The 17,032-nt window shown below is 42.5% G+C and overlaps 1 protein-coding gene across 2 annotated transcripts in view; it reads right to left on the reverse strand.

Annotated features, from left to right (window-relative positions):
* Cdca7l (cell division cycle associated 7 like) overlaps positions 1-3,043 on the reverse strand; it is a 31,688-nt gene extending 28,645 nt beyond the window's left edge. For both annotated transcript variants that reach the window (XM_042685049.1, XM_042685048.1), the window contains exon 1: positions 2,961-3,043. In XM_042685049.1, coding sequence (XP_042540983.1) covers positions 2,961-2,984 — 24 coding nt within the window. In that variant the 5' untranslated portion in view covers positions 2,985-3,043. The remainder of the gene's footprint in view (positions 1-2,960) is intronic.
* Positions 3,044-17,032: the final 13,989 nt, after the last annotated feature.

A 17,032-nucleotide genomic window follows, 5' to 3' on the forward strand; every position in this document is an offset into this window, starting at 1 on the left:
ACCAGCAAAAAAGCCAGAAGTTGAAGATATGGCTAAAGTAGCAGAGCTCCAGCGTTGACTGAAAAAAGCCAAGTGGGAACATGAGGCCCTGAGCTCATGCCTGTCAACAATCCATCAATCAATCAATAAAGTGCACTGATATTTTCTTATCTCTGTTTCCATCCCAAAGACCCTCTACCAAAAAGCTAAGTCTTTTTATATTGCAAACTTGATCTTAGAAGTGACAATTCTAAACTCTGCTCAAGAGTACTAAGGAGTAAGAAAACTCAAAAGGCCTTTACATTCTCTTCTACTCAAATGGTCTCATGGGTCTTTTGCAGAAACATACTCTAACATTCATAAGTTGTTCTAAAGTCGCAGAATATCATGGTCTTCTGTCCTGGATCCATGATCAGACCAGAATTGCTATGTTCCTCAGAATTCCGTTCTTCTACAGATGAGACCCCCAGAAGAACACAAAAAAGAGCCAGGGACCAATTTAAAGTGGCAAATCACTGACATTCTGCAAGTCACATTGTAAGCTGCCCAATCAGATGAGTGAACATGGTAGCTGAGGTCAACCCTAGAAAAATTCCTTTACCCCTACCAGGACACATTCCATGCATATGCATGAGAACATTTAACATCCCGTCTTTTTCAAAAGACCCAACCTGCACCCTGGGGCTAGGAGAGAGTGAAAATGCAGAGACTCTCAGACCTACCAGTTTCTCCCCTGCAGCTCAGAAACTGGGAGCTGCACTATGAGTTTAAAATTAAAAGGCTCACTTTTACCTCCACTAGTATTTTATCTGTCACTCCTCAGAGTACAGACACAGTGGCCAATCCAACAAGAACCACAGCCCTGGACTGAGGTCATCTCTGCCAGAGGACATTGCATCTGCCACACTGCTCAGGTCACAGAAAAGCAGGGACTTAAAAGAGGTTCTGAGCATGCCTTAAGTTATCTCCCCGCCCACGCTCAATCACTGTTCCTGACATCACATCTGGACAGCTTTGCTTTTCCTTTGCTGGAATACCTTAGAGCTCTGTGCTTCCCAAGGGATGGAAATTCTATTTACAGCATGTATGAGATTAAAGCACCCAGCCTGCAGAGGGGAGCCAACGTGCATGTGTAGTAATGCTGCTTCAGAACGCCTCACACTGCTTTATTCATAAGGCTGGAGGACAGGGTAGAACCACATGAAATTTAGTATCTTGCTGGTCCTGAAATGTTCATTAAGTGCTCTTATCCGCAGTCACCAACCCACCCCAGAGAACCACTCTCAGCTAATTTAAAGAGACTATAATCTGCTCATATTTAAATGATGATGCACCCGGAACATTATTACTGGAAAAATCATCACATCTTAATTTGTGCTACTAATTAGGAGGTCTTTATCAAAGGGGACAAAAAAACACCTGATCATCTTACATATAGTAATTTATTCTAATTGGTATATACTGGGTATAATTTGTAGATTACCCCCACATGGTAAATAGTTTAACATTGTAAAACTGCTAAAAAAAAAAAATAGCTTGATAGCAAAATGTTCATTTCCAACTGCACATTCTGGGACACTGACTTTTCCATGCATGAATTATGAAGACCAGGGGTCAAAGTGCAAAGAACTTTACAGCAGAACAAGTTTCTAGAGTGAAACATTAAGACACATTTTCTGATGAAATTCATGGGGGCTCAAATCTCCTTCCAAAGGTGTTGGCAGTCCTGGAAACGTTAAAATTGCTACAAAGTCAAAATTGATCTTTGCTATGTTTTACAGTTAAGTCGCATATGTACACTCACACACACACAATCTAACGCTAATTCAATCCATAAGCTTGCATAATGCTCTCCTTGTTTTAAGGCTTTCCGAAATCACTAACGAGTCAAAACGCCCCTTCTTGGCTCAGTCTTTTAATTTGTGCCCAAACCTAAGGAGGTGACAGCGCCCAGGCTAGGCAGGGACTAGTTCGCTGGCAAGCCTCTGGTTCCGGCCCACGCGCCCAGGTGGAGAACAAAGGTGCATCACAGAAGGTGCACCGCCCGAGGTAAGGTGGAAATCTGGGTCCCCCTGCTCCCACCAAAGCGCGTGCGCGCACGCGCGCACACACACACACACACATGCACACACACACCCCAACCTCGCACAAATCATCTCAGTGCCCTCCCTCCCCCAGCGGCGGGGCAGCTGTTTCCTTCCCCTTTTAGTTCATTTTCAAGTTCCTATGGCTTACCTCAAAAAGATGTGGCGAGTAAAACAAGGTTCGTGTAAAACTAGAGAAAAGCGCTTGGAAAAACTTAGAAAAAGAAAAGCACGTTCACCCGCCACCGTTCGCTGATGGGGCGGGGGGGGGGGGGGTGGCTCTCAAGGGGGTGCCAGCGTGTGTAAAGCTAGGAGGCCCACGGTGCGCGGCGTGCGTGTGCAGACCTGGGATCTCACAGATGGGTGTGGTTTTTTAACTTGGCCCGAGGGCGCGGCCGTCCCCCGCAGGTGGTAACAAATTCCCTGAGCGCACTTCAGAAAAGTTCTCCGACAAACACAAAAGCAATTCCTTTCCAACTGCGTGCGCCAAGTTGGGCTGCTATTTAAGGTGGGGGTGGGGGGGAGAATTACTCTTCAACTTCCTTCTTTCCGTGCCAATCCTGCTGGGAAGTGGGGGGGAGGGGAGCGCGCCACCAGCCCTTCCCCCACACACCCCCCCACCGTGTCTCGGGGAGCTGCAAACTCCCGCTCGCACCTTCCAACAAATAAGTCCACACCTGGGGTCCCGGGCCGGCGACCACCTCCGCTGCCCTCTGTAGGCCGGGTGGCACCACCGCGCGCACCTGCGGGCCACACCCGCTCGAAAGTTCCCGGGCAGGGGCGCGCCTGACCCGTCCAGCCGCGGCCAAGGGCCACGTTGCCGATCCACAGGCAGGACACAAAGGAAACTCGAGTTGTGGGGGGCGGCCGAGCTGCAGAGAACCACGAGATCCTCACCTGGGAGCGAGTCGCCAACTCCATCTTCCTAAAGGGGCTCCAGCCTCCTCCTAGCACGCGGCCACGGTTGCCTGGCTCGCCGCGGGCGCGCCGCACCGGGGACGCGCGGCCGGCGCGCTCCGCCCGCAGCTCCGGCGGGCCGAGGGAGGGGCGCACTCGGCGCCCAGGACAGGGGGGAGTCCCGGCGCACCGCCCGTCCCGTGCCGCCTCGCCCGGCTTCCAGCCCTCGGTCGCCAGCCCAACTTGTGGACTCGCACCCTTGCCTTTGCTGGCGACACTACACGAGGGTACGCTGCGCCCGGCCCGAGGCGGCGGCCCACGTGCCTGCGCCGGGCTCCCCCCTGCAGCGGAGGGAGGGAGTGGAGCCGTCCGGCCCGGGTTCGCGCGGGAGAAATGAGAAGGGGCCGGGCCGGGCCGGGCTCCGGCTGGCACGCCCCGCTCGCGCTGCGCCCGTGCGCGCCAGGCTGGCTCCAGCCCCTGCCCTGGAGCGCGAGCCGCCTCCGCTGCAATCTGCACCTCCTTCCAAGAAAGGATTTTAAGGGCAGCCTCAGAACTTTTTGTGTTGTTGTTCTTGCAAAGGGGTGGGGCCTGCCGTCTCCCCCAGACATCGCACTTTGCCCAGCAGGCAACCCCTGAGTCTTTACCCAGGCGTGGTGCAGCCTCCTGTCCCTGGAAACTTTAGCGGGTGGCTGCACACCATATCTGCCTGCGAGACCGCCCGCGCCAGACGGTTTCTGGTGTCAGCTGCAGGGTGAGGAAGGCCTGGGAACACAAGGCCCAACCAAACTGAGTTTATGAACTGAATTACCCACAAGATAGGAATAACTGTAGTAGTGATACAAATGTAGTAAGAATGATAATTATGTAGTTTGACTAATTGGATTGACAATCGGTGTAATTAATAGCAATTTGATTCCCGCTAATAAAGGTAAGTGTAAAAATGATAGTGCGTAGAAATGTAAATTTGAAGCAATAATACATACCCACAGGGGGGAAAGTAAGTGGTATTATAGAGGATTAAGATAGACGGTCTGCAGAGCTCAGGAACAACTTGAAAGCTCAGGAAGGGAGGGTGAAGAAGGAATGGGCAGGCGCTGTGGAAGGGCAAAAGTAGCTATGGGGGAGGATGGAAAATGAAGTCTTAAAATCAGTGTTGAAATCTTTTCCACCAGTGAGCCAATGACTCACGCCTGTAATCCGAGCTACTCAGGAGGCTGAGAGCTGAAGATAGTCTTGAAGCCAGCCCAGGCAGGAAAGTCCATGAGATTCTTCTCTCCAGTTAACCAGCAAAAAGTCAGAAGTGGAGGTGTGGCTCAAGAGGTAGACTTACAAGTTGCCTTTAGCAATAAATCAAGCCAGAACATCAGGCCCTGAGTTCAAGCCCCAGTATAGGCACATGCACACACAAAAGAAAAAAAAAAAGCACTAGCATGCAAGCAGAAGCCCTGAGGTTAAATACCAGTACCAACCACCAAAAGAAACAGAAAAATAAAAGAGAATTCATGCAAATATTAATTCAGCACAGTATTCTTTAAATTCTAGTTCCTTTTTGAAGTGTGAACACTAAGAATCTAGAAAAATGTTGAGATAATTCAAAGAGAGGAAACTCTAATGCATAATTTATCAAGCATAAAAAATATAAAAGTAAACTGGGCACCGGTGGCTCAAGCCTATAATCCTAACTACTCAGGAGGCTGAGATCTGAGAATCATAGTTAAAAGCCAGCCCAGGTCTTTGAGACACTTCTCTCCCATTAACTACCTAAAAACTAGGTGTGAGCTGTGGCTCAAAGTGGTAGAACGATAGCCTTGAGCAAAAAAGCTCAGGGACAGCACCCAGGCTCTGAGTTCAAGCCCTACAACCAAACAAAAAAAGATTTATGGTGTATGCATGTTTGCCTGTGCAATCACACATCCTGGTTTATGTTATTCAATAAAAATAAAACAAGCTTGTTTTTCTTTTGTTTGGGTTAGGTTCTCACTGCAGAGTCCAGGCTAGCTTCAAATGGGCATTTTCCTGCACCTACCCCTGGAGTGCCAAGATTACCGGCATGTACAAAGTCTGGACAAATACATGTTTCTTAAATTGGACAATGTTCTGTTAGTTTTAACTATTCCAGGGTCTGCATGCTGAGCCCACATAAGACGTGGGTTGAACTAAAGAAGAAAGCAGAGAGGACCATCTCCAGATGTTTGCTCATCATGCCTGAATAAATGTTTTTATTATTCATTCCTTCAACAAAGAAAAGATGAACAGCAGAGGTTTATGCAAACAGACAGCTGCAGAATATCCTCATGACCCTCGTGTAGAATAGACTTCTTTCTTTTTTAATTTCTCTTTCCTTCTTTTTCTCTTTCTTCCTTCTTTCCCTTCCCTTCTTTTTCTTCCTTCTTTCGTGTGTGCATAGGTGCATACTGAACTTGAACTCAGTTCCGGGGGTGTTGTACCTTTGCTTTTTCACTCAAGAATGGCAGAGTGTTCTACCACTCGAACCATACTGCAGCTCATGTAGTCCTATAATTAGGAGAATTCACATATCCTCCAAATTAGTGCTATGGAAATAAATAATATTTGCAAAACATTTAGGATTTCTTAGCAATGCTATACAAACTCCAAACAGGATTAATGCAATCCATATGTCATAAGCTTTTGCAGTATACAGTATGCTATTTTTAATTTTCCCCAGAATATAAAATTTTTTAAACGACACTGACAATGAATGGATAAAATGAAATAAATTGTTCAATCATTTTTTGTTATTCTAAGGACGTGGATGGCAATGGCCTATTTCTAATTAGTGGTACCAACAAATGTACTGCAAGACATAGTTTTCTTTGTTTTTTTGCCAGTCCTGGGCTTGAATTCAGGGTCTGGGTACTGTTCTTGAGCTTCTTTGGCTCAAGGCTAGCATTCTGCCACTTGAGCCACAGTGCCACTTCCAGCTTTTTCTGTTCATGTGGTACTGAGGACTTGAACCCGGGGCTTGATGATGCTAGGCAAGCACTCTACCACTAAGCCATATTCCCAGCCCCAAGACATTTAAAAAAAAACTATGAGGTTTTTTAATTATGAATTTTGTGTATAACATTTTAATCTATAAAATATCAATAGCTGTATCTATTATATATAACTTTCAAAAACTATTTTAGGACTTGAATTTGGGGGCTAGCACTCTACCAGTTGAGCCATACTTCCAGTCTGACATTTTGGTAGTTAACTGGAGATAGAGTCTCTCAGGCTTTTCTACAGAATCAGACTTTAACCTCAATCCTCATATCTTAGCCATCTGAGTAGCTAGTATTACAAGTGTGAGCCATTAGTACTCAATCTATACATCAAAACCATAAAGTCATAAAACATTTTACTACTATGATAGAAAGATGCACAATATTTTTTAATGCAGAGTTTTAACTTCTACTTCATCAAAGCTAAATTAATATTTCAAGAAAAACTATCAAAATATCAATATTTATTACATACATTTCCTGGAAACTTTAATACTTTGGTTATGGTCTACTTTGACTATTTACAAAATCTTGACTGACAGTTTGACAAGCAATAATAAAAAGTCTTGGGCCAGGAAGTAGAAAATTTAGGATCAGAAATGTAAATTTCCTCTGAAAATCTGGCTCTACAAATAAAATATCTTATACCAGTGCTATGCTTTCAGGAGGAAAAAGCCACACATCTTTCCCCAAACCTTGGTGACATTTCCAGCATGGCAGACACTTGCCCATCTTTACTTGGAATGATGGAGTATATGACAGGGATAAGTCTGGATCGTTTTTGTGAGAGCAGAAAATCTATAGGCTCATGACAGTAAGGGGTTTGCTTATTCCTTTAAGCTTCTAGATGATTCTAATTAAAATGGTTGAAAACATTGCTCTCATTTCAATGTGTGGTCCTGCGATCAGCCACAGCAATTCTTGGGCTCTGGTAGGAAATTTAAATTCTTGCCCCAATGACCAGATCGATCTACTGAATCAGAAACTGGGTAATTTGAAATTCATCATTGAGCTTCATTTTTCTCATCATTGAAATGAGGGTGCTTCCTGCGGGCCCACCCCGTAGCCAGTGTTACCCTATATATGGCAGTGATGATTCTTTTTCAATTGATAAGTAAAAGTGTGACATACATACATATATAAATAGATAAGTATAATTTATATATTAATGTCTACACTGTGATGTACAATAAACCTCTTGCACCTAGTCTTTCTGTTCAAACTGAAAAATGTTGTATTCTTTGGCCAACATCTCCTGGATCCCTCTACCCACTCCCAGCAGCATTTTTGCAAAGGTGAACATGCCCTGTCAGATGTGATTTATTTTTCCAGTACTGGGGATGAAACTTGACATCTAACTTGCTTGGCAAGCACTCTGCCACTTGACCTATACCCCCTCAGTCTTTTTTTCCCCCTTTCCAATTCGCTTTTCAGTTAGGGTCTCCGTTTTCTGAGTAGGCTATGATTATATTTTAAGGAGGTTACAGTGTTGGAAATTTACAAAGTAGTATTATTTGCTGTAGTAATACTTCTTTTCACGGACATTAACCACATCCCAGGACCTATTAATATACTGTTTCAATTAGTTTTGCCACAAGCATGCATTGTTTGCACTATATAAATATATGTACTGTATTAGGGCTTGAACTCGGTATTTGGGCTTTTTTTCAGCTTTTTCCCTCAAGCCTGATGCTTTACCACTTGAGTGAGTCATACCTCCACTTTCAGCTTTTTTCTGGTTAATTGAAAATAAGGGTCTCTTAGACTAGGTCAGCTTCAAACCATGTTCCTCTGCTCTCAGCCTTCTCAGTAGCTAAGGTCACAGGTGTGAGCCACTGACACCAGTTGAACTGTATCTTATACCCACAATTTTCAGTTAAGGAAACTGTAAAATTGAGGGATTAAAGAACTTACTCAAGTTGACCCTCAGAGCCAGGTTACAGCTCAGATCCGCCCGCTTGTATGCCAGCCTCCCTCGCTTTTGTGCCTTCATTTGGAGAGCTTAAGAGTGAAGAGAAAAAACATAGACTTCAATGAGAAGAACTACGAATTGAGTTCTCTATGAACTACTATCCAACGTATTTATTTAGTGGGCCTGTGGCCCTGATTCTCCCTGCTAGAATCAGAAATGTTCATCTCTATTTACAGTCCACGTTTTGCACATGTTCCTATATTTGAGAGCCTTCCTCCCACTCCAGAGACAGTCCATCTCTCTTTTCTAAAATTCTCACATAATCTAGATGAAAGTGGGCACTTGCTCCCTAATAGTAATCTGAATCTGATCATCGTGTCATCATGTCTTCCCCAGCTTTCAGCTCTGACCCACTCCATGGATTATTTTATAGCTTTGGAGCCCAAATGAGCTCCTGACCTTGCTAATTCCAGCCCAACAGCAAGAAATAGCTGGTAGTACTCTAGTCAAGATGCACAGTTTGGCCAAGTGAAATGGCTCATACCTGTAATCTCACCTATGCAGGAAGGTTTGAACTGAGGATCATGAATTGAAAGCAGCCTGGGAAGGAAAAATCTGTGAAATTCTTATCTCAAATTAACTACCAAAAATAGGCAGAAGTGAGACTGTAGCTCAAGTAGTAGAGCAAAATAGCCAAGGGCCAGTGCCCAGGCCTGGGACTCAAGCCCCAGTACCAGTACACAAACACATTAAAAAAAAATGCATTACACAGTTAGGCACTGGTGGCTCACGCCTGTAATCCTTGCTACTCAGGAGGCTGAGATCTAAGGATCACAGTTCAGAGCCAGCCCTAGTGGAAAAGTCCCTTTGAGACTCTTATCTCCAATAAACCTCTCAAAAACCACAAGTGGCACAGTGGCTCAAATGGTAGAGCTCTAGCCTTGAGCACAAAGAGGCTCAGAGAAAGCTCCTAGACCCTGAGTTCCAGCCCCACAACTGACACCCCTTCAAAAAAATGCATTGCATACATAAGCGGACCTGGTAAACTGAAACCCTTTTGTATACTATTTGAAGAAAACAAATAATAACCAAGGCCCAATCTTAAGACTATGTTATGAAACTGATAACCATATGGAGCTCAGAACAGCAGGACTTGGCCACTTCTGACCTTTACATCAAGAAAAATATTATGAGCCAGAAGAAAGATAAATATGATTTGTTACTCCATGTCAAACTGCTAAGCTGCTATTGTAAACAAAAAGTGGATTTTTCCAGACTCTGATCCAGGAAAATGAAATGTTACATTTAGATTCTTTTTGTTGTTGTTGTTTTTGCTCTTGAAGCAAAGCCACAAAAGAACTCCCCACCCCCACCCCCCAATTTCCCTCCAGTTATCTCTCTCTCCATCTTCCCTCTTTGTCCAGAAACTGTGTCAAGTACTTTATATTCCAGAGTTTGCAGGTGTCTGCAAGGATCTGGAAAGGATTGGAGGAATTTTGTAGGTAAAGAGGTGGTATGTTTTGCAAATCCATAGGAGATTTGGGGCATGTAAAAGTCCAGGTAGAAATGTCTCATTCTTGAAACAAGTGATCCCAAAATGGTAAGAAAAGCAAAAACAATAGAACATCAAAATGATAAAAGCAATACTAATACTATATAAAGTTCTACTTCTGGGAAAAGAATTGGAACCTTGTCATCCCAGGCTGGGATGATCTACACAGACTCTTAAACCGTGTTTGGAGAGAAGAGAAAGCAGCATGAACATCAAAGTCAAAAAGGAACTGAAGATGGAAAGAAATGGCAATATGAGCAAGCCATTTATTTACTTGACATCATAAATTCATCTTTTGTCTTCTACCATTTCCCTCTTAAAGAGAAAAAATGATAAAAGGGAAGGCAAACTAAACAGACCCAAACAAGTTCAAAAGAAGTGATAGGCTGAGATAAGTGGATGTGGGTGTGTGTACGCCAGTACTAAGGCTTGAACTCAGGTCCTGGGCAATGTGCCTTAGCTTTTTCACTCAAAGCTGGTGCTCTACTACTTAAGCCATGCCTCCACTGGCAGCTTCTTGGTGGTTATTGGAGATAAGTCTCACAGACTTTTCTGCTTGGGCTGGCTTTGCTCCTCAGATCTCAGCCTCTTGGACAGCCACTAGGATTATAGGCATGAGCCACCAGTTCCTGGCTTAAAGTAAATTTGTCTATTTGTTTTGTGCTACTACTGGGGCTTGAGCTTTTTCACTCAAGAGTAGTTAGTGCTCCTCTACTTGCGCCATAGCTCTATCTCCAGCGTTTTGGTAGTGGGAGATTAGAGTCTCTTCCACTGTCCTTCTCAGGCTGGCTTTGCACTGCTCAGATCTCAGTCTTAGGAGTCGCTAAGAGCACAGGAATGAGCCACTAGTTCAGGCTTTTAAAATGAGTTTTTAAAATGTGTTGAATTTTCTGCAAAACTAGAACTGCTTGAAAGTACAATTATGTAGATTTCTTTCTTTAAAGCGCTAGTAACTACAACCCTGGGGCTAGCAAAGCATTTCCCCCGAGAACTGGTCTGGAGTCTCTCCCCACCCTTCCCTCCAGCAACAGCAGCTTTGAAACCTGGCTTCCGATTTCTGCAGGCTTTCTACAGACTCTATAGAGGTCTCTAAGCTTACCCACGGGAGGTTACAGCTACTATATAAACAGAATACTTGCTCGTTTGTTGCAAACCACATCTTTATACCAATTGTTTCTTTTTCTGTCCTTTTCCCAACCAAAAAATGAAGCCAAGTACTTTTTTTTGGTCTTCTTTCTTTCTTTTGTACTTTCTCTTTCCTTCCTCTTTCTTTCCGCCCTGGCTCCCTCCTCTTTCTTTCTTTCTTTTCTCTTTCTTTTTTTCTTTCCTTCCTTCTTTCTTTTTTCTTTTCTTTCTTTTGTGCCAGTCCTGGGACTTGAACTCAGCGCCTAAGCTCTGCCACTTGAGCCACAGCTCCATTTCCAGCTTTTTGCTGGTTAATTAGAGATAAGAGTCTCATGGAATTTCCTTCCTGGGCTGACTTTGAACCATGATCCTCAGTTCTCAATCTCCTAAATCACTAGGATTACAGGTGTGAGTCACCCATGTCTGGCCCAAATGCTCTTTTAAAACGGAACTTCATTAAAAAAAAATCTTTATTAAGATAAGGATTTCATGCGGTCGTGAATAATAGAGATTCTGTGTATCCTTTGCACAGTTTTCATGAATAGTAAAATTTTGCAAAGTACCCCCGGGATCTTTATACAATCCACTAATCTTCTATATCCCACAGGAGTGGTTCTAGCTAGATGCAGTAAACACCCCCCATAGGGTTGTACTAATATGTGTGGGTGCATGTGTATTTTGTAGTATACAAATTTAACACCTTTGTATGTGAATAGAACAGTTCCACTACCACTAAGCATCTCTCCTGATGTCCTCTTAGGCATCACCCCAGTGTCCCAGTCCCCTTTCTGAACCCTGGTAAGCACTCATTTATTCTTCACTTGTAAATTTTTGACATTTCAAAATTATAACATAAATGGAATCATATTTGGAATTGCCTTCTTAAAAACTTCAATATGCTAGCACCAGTGGCTCACGCCTATAATCCTAACCACTCAGGAGGCTGAGATCTGAAGATCATAGTTCAAAGCCAGCCTGGGCAGGAAAGTCTGTGAGACTCTGATCCCCAGTAAACTACACAGAAAAGCCAGAAGTGGCGCTGTGGCTCAAGTGGTAGAACACTAGCCTTGAGCATAAGTAGCTCCAAGACAGAGGCCAAGCCCAGAGTTCAAGCCCCAGGACCAGCAAAACAAAACCAAACAAAAACTTCAACATAATTCCCTGGAGATTCATCCAGTTTCCTGTATCAACAATGGGTTCCTTTTTATTGCTGAGTAGTATTCCATGGTATATATGTACTACTGCTTTATAACCATTCACCCGTGGAAGAACATCTTGGGCTGATTTGAGGGTCTCAGGGATAAGGATGCTAGGCGCATTTGTATGACTATACTTGTCATTTCTCTAGATGAATGCTGGAGTACAGCTGCTGAGTCATAGGGCATTTGTAAATTTGGTTGTCTATGAGACTGTTGGATGGACTGTTTTCCTTCTAGGGCTCTTTTCCACTCCCACCAGTAGACATGAGTGATTCAACTCCCTCTCCCAGATCCACCATCCTGCTCTAAATGCAGTCTCTTTTGCTTTTAATGTTATCGTTCATTTTTATTTTAGCCCTTCTGAGAATGATCAGCGATGTCTTACTTGGGAGTTCACATTTACATTTCCCTGACAGATAATGGTACTGAATGTCTTTACATTTGCTTGTTTGCCATCTGTGGATCCTTCATCAATTAGTTGACCCTCCATTGTCTTTTGCCCACTTTTTATTTGTATATTTTTGTGCCGTACTGGGACTTGAACACAGGGTCTGGGTGCTGTCCCTTAGCTTTTTAGCTCAAGGCTAGCATTCTATCACTTGAGCCACATCTTTACTTCCAGCTTTTTGCTGGATAATTGGAGATGAGTTGTGTAGACTTCCTTGTCCAGGTCTGTCTTCAAACAGCAATCCTTAAATCTCAGCTTTCTGCATAGCTAGGATCACAGACCTGAGTGAGCCACAGATCTGAGCCCAATTTTGAATTGGATTTTTTTTACTCTGTGTTTTGAGAATTCTTTATATATTCTAGATACTAGTTCCTCCTTTGTCTGATGAATGGTTTACAAATACTTTCTCTCCCTCTTTAACTTACATTTTTTATGTTCCTCATATTTGATTTCACATAGTCAAAGGTTTTCATTTTATTGTCAGTTTATGAATTTCCTTTTTATGAATCCTGCTTTTGGTGTCAAGTCTATGAACTCTGTCTAACTAGGATCAAGACTTTAGATCTACTATTTTTTCACTAGATGTGTATGTGAAAAGAAAGGGTAGATTAGTTTAGAGCCCAGGGTTCCTGGAGAACATCCTGGCTTAACCAGCGAAATTGGATGGCAAAATATACAAAATTGTTTCAAAAGAAATGCCAACAGAAAACAGAACACCTTGCCTCCACCTTGCTTCCATAGACCCTTCTAATTCCTCAGGTTCCCATAGCCTTGCCACAACCCTGGCAGAGGGGCATTTGCAGAAGGGATCTGAATAGGAAATTTACAATCAACCAGAATTAAGCCAAACCACTAAAAAGTCACCATCAAACACCTGACTCTAATGGGAACAACCAATCAGAGCCCAGCCCATGGCATAAAAACCCTTAACCTAGTCCAGGCATCAGTGGCTCATTCAGAGGCTGAGATCTGAGGATCACAGCTCAAAGCCAGCCACAGCAGGAAAGCCTATGGAGTCCTTATCTCCAATTAACCACCGAAGAGCCAGAAATGGAGCTGTCGAGTTCAGTGGTAGAGCTATTCTTTAGCAAAAAATGCTCAGGAATAGCACCCAGACCCCGAGTTCAAGCCCCAGGTCTGGCACAAAACAAAACAAAACAAAACCAACCAAATTTACTTAGACTCAGCATTTCTGAGTTGGGTGGCCCAACTGTTCACTCAAACATTTTTTTGGTTGGATAGTATACACTAAATTTTGTCCTCTCCTTCCCAAACTTTATCATTTGAATCTGAACCCTCAGTGTGATGGTCTCTGAAGATAGGATTCTTATTTAGGGAATTACTCAGAGTAAATGAAGTCATAATGGTGGGACCCTTGCTTCTTGGCTGCCTGTCTAGCTCTCTTTAGCTCTCTTCACTCTATGAGGAAACAGGAAGCATCCCCAACTGGCTCATACCTTACTATGTGCCAGCCATGCTCTAAGGGGAAAAGGCCAGTATGTTTGGCTGACACTTATCATTGAGAGTTAAGACTATGCTGCTCTGGCAGCTTGACTATTTTAAGCTTCGAGTGCTTGAAGAAATAGCAAATGCACTGGGCACCAGTGGCCCATGCCTGTAATCCTATTCAAAAAGCTGTGATCTAGGCTTACAAGTCAGATTTAACCCAGGCAGAAAAGTCTGTGAGACTCTTTATCTCCAATTAACCAGCAAAAAGCCAGAAGTGAAGCTGTGGATCAAGTGATAGGGTGCCAGACTTGTGCAAAAAAGGCTGGGATCCTGAGGCCCTAAGTTAAAGGCCCAGTATTGGAATAAATAAAAGAGGAAGAAAAAAAAAACCCAGGAAATGTACAAAGATCACTATCATCTTTATTCTATTTCTTAAAAGCAGGAAATGAAGTTTCCACATGAAAGCAATCTATTCTATACCAATACTGAAAATCCAGCCCTCTCCACTCCATGCTACTTTGCAAGTAACAAGAGCAAAATGAGGAGGGCAAAGACTTTCCCAAGCAAGAACAGGTTTTAAAGGGACAGTCCTGGAGCCCGATCCAGGGCTAGGATACATACAAGCTGAGGCTCGCCAGAAGGTAACCTTTCCCCTGCTTATTTCCTCATCTGCTGAAAGTAACAGGAGTTGTATCTCTTGTTGTCTTGTATGTTCCTTCCCTCGGGGGATCACTGAGATAAGGAGATTATCTTTCCTGAGGCTGGAAAGTTGTTCTTGAATTTCTTCCCACACCAGGGCCAGAGAACAAATAGACCAAGTAAGAGATGGAAAATGGATGTATATCTTTTAAAAACTTTTAAAGACTTGTGTAACTGAAAAGCAGGCTAGCTACAAAGCAAGTTGGTTGTTGGGCTAAAATTATACTTGTGAGCATATTGAGGTGTCTGTTCTCTTCACAATGGCAGAAAGAAAGCAACATTCTTATCATCAACAATGATAGGAAACCAAAGCTAAGGGGAATCTCTACAAACAAATCTGATTACATTCTTCCTTCACTAATTAACTGCCCTGGCACAATCCCTTTGCCTTATCACATTTAACAACTTTAATTCTCCAACTTCTTTCCTTATGAAGGTTCCCATGCACATAAAACTTACAGTAAGTAAATATGTCTGCTTTTCTCCTCTAATGTCAGTTTAATTCCTAGGCCCAGCTGGGACCCTGAGAATATGGACATGGTGTTCTCTTCCCCTACAGGAGGATTAAGAGTTTAAGACCAGCCCAGGTACAGTTAGAGATACCCTATCTCAGAAAACAAAAACCAAAACCCCAGGGCTAGGGGACCAGGAGTTCAAGTGGTAGAGTACATGCTGTACAGGTTCAAAGCTCTGGGTTCAATCCCTGGTTCCCTGAAGAAAAAAAATTAAGATAATTTTATAAAAGAACAAAAAAGAGACATGCTGTATCAAATATCAAAACATGTTATGCATAATAATTAGTGTATCATTAGTATAGGGAAATAATTGATGAAGAAGTATATGTACATATGGGATTTTGACATAGTATATCAAAACATTGATATGTAAAATTAGAGGAAGGAAAGATTATTAATAAATGTCGTTGAGGTAACTGATGAATCATTTGGGGAAAATTGTTTGCATTAGATGATAATTTTGGCTGCATCAAGCAAATTAAAATTGTTTCTAATAAACTGCCAGGTACTCACTGGTGGCTTACACTTTTAGTACTAGCTACTTAGAGATGAAATCTGAGAGTTGCTGTTCAAAGCCATTCCAGGTAGAAAAGTCAGTGAGACTCTTAACTCCAATTAACCAACAAAAAGTTGGGAGTAGAGCTTTGGCTCAAGTGGTAGAATATCAACCATGAGCAGAATAAGTCAAGCAAGAATACAAAGCCTGGAGTTCACCAGCACACAAAAAAGCCAACTTTCCATTAAAGACACTAAACTGACTCTTCTTTTTCTTGATCCTGGGGTTTGACCACTGAGCCTAGGTGCTGTCCCTGAGTTCTTTTTTTTAACTGAAAACTAGCACTCCATGACTTAAGCTACAACTCCACTTCCACCTTTTTGGTGGTTAATTGGAGATGAGAATCTCACTGACTTTCCTGTCTGGGCTGGCTTTGAGCCTTGATCCTACATCTCAGCCTCCTGGGTAGCTAGGATTACAAGTAAAGCCACTGGCTTTCAAAACTCTTTATCTTCACTTTTCTCAAGGATTCACTAAGTGACTGGAATTATAAACACATGTATAAATCTACAAGGACAACAAGATTGGAGGAAATTTTTCCATTCATACTTAAAAGGAATCATGGCATTCAGTGAATAGGAAATTGGTAACTGAATCCCATAGCCCTTTGGGAATATGGAAAACAAGGCATCCAATTTGCTTCAGCTCACTGAACTCACTGGAAACAGTGAGTATGGTTCAAGGTCCACAGTACGTGTGGCTAGACCTCCAGCCTTCTTCCTTTCCTCTTGTATAGCATGTCAGGAGCTTAGAAACTATCCCAAAGCTGAACAGTTTCATCTTCAGATGACAGTGACATCTAAGAGACCAAAAATGAAATTCTCAGTGCTCTCGTCTGTTGTTCTAAAGTGAAGCCCATTGGCCAACAACTCAAGTCCACGCCACCAAAACACCCAATCATCATCTTGGGGGCATGAACCAAGGAACACCAGATGTTTCAAGAAATGCTCCAAAGTGAAAAAAAATTCAAGTAAGTCAAAAGGAAAAAGATATTCACAATAAAATAACTTATGTACTAGAAAGAATATTTTTAAAACCTTTTTTGTATCCTCAGAAAAATATTAGGAGGTAGTATATACCCATATAGATCAAGATACAAAGCCATGAAAAAAAGGAAGTGAAGAATATGGTAGACAAAATAAAATATGCAATGAAGGCTTTTGAAGGTTCAGGAAATTTCCCAGAAAAGTGAACAAAAAGAAAAGAGATGGAAACTATTACATAAAAGCTAAGTGGCCTGCAGAATTAATGCAAGAGTTTCCATATTTGACTTTGGGAATTTCACAATGAGAGAGAGGAAAAAATGTAGGAAGGCATGTAACTAGCATGAGAGAACAAAGAAGTAGGTAGGTAAGTAGTCATAGATAGATAGACAGACAGATAGATAGCTAGATAGATATAGATAATTAATAGATAGATAGATAGATAGATAGATAGATAGATAGATAGTCAATCGAGAAATGAAGGGCATAAATAGGCAGACTCAAAGAATTCACTAATTAGCTAGAATAACAAGTGATAAATATCTCCTATCTATGATGAAATTCCAAATCATCTGGAAATTTCAGGATATAAGACAAAAAAAGGGTATCCCAAAAATTTACAGAAAGAA

The sequence above is a fragment of the Dipodomys spectabilis genome, unplaced genomic scaffold, assembly GCF_019054845.1.
Source record: "Dipodomys spectabilis isolate Male_0828 unplaced genomic scaffold, ASM1905484v1 ptg000092l, whole genome shotgun sequence".
In the NCBI taxonomy this organism is placed as follows: Eukaryota; Metazoa; Chordata; class Mammalia; order Rodentia; family Heteromyidae; genus Dipodomys; species Dipodomys spectabilis.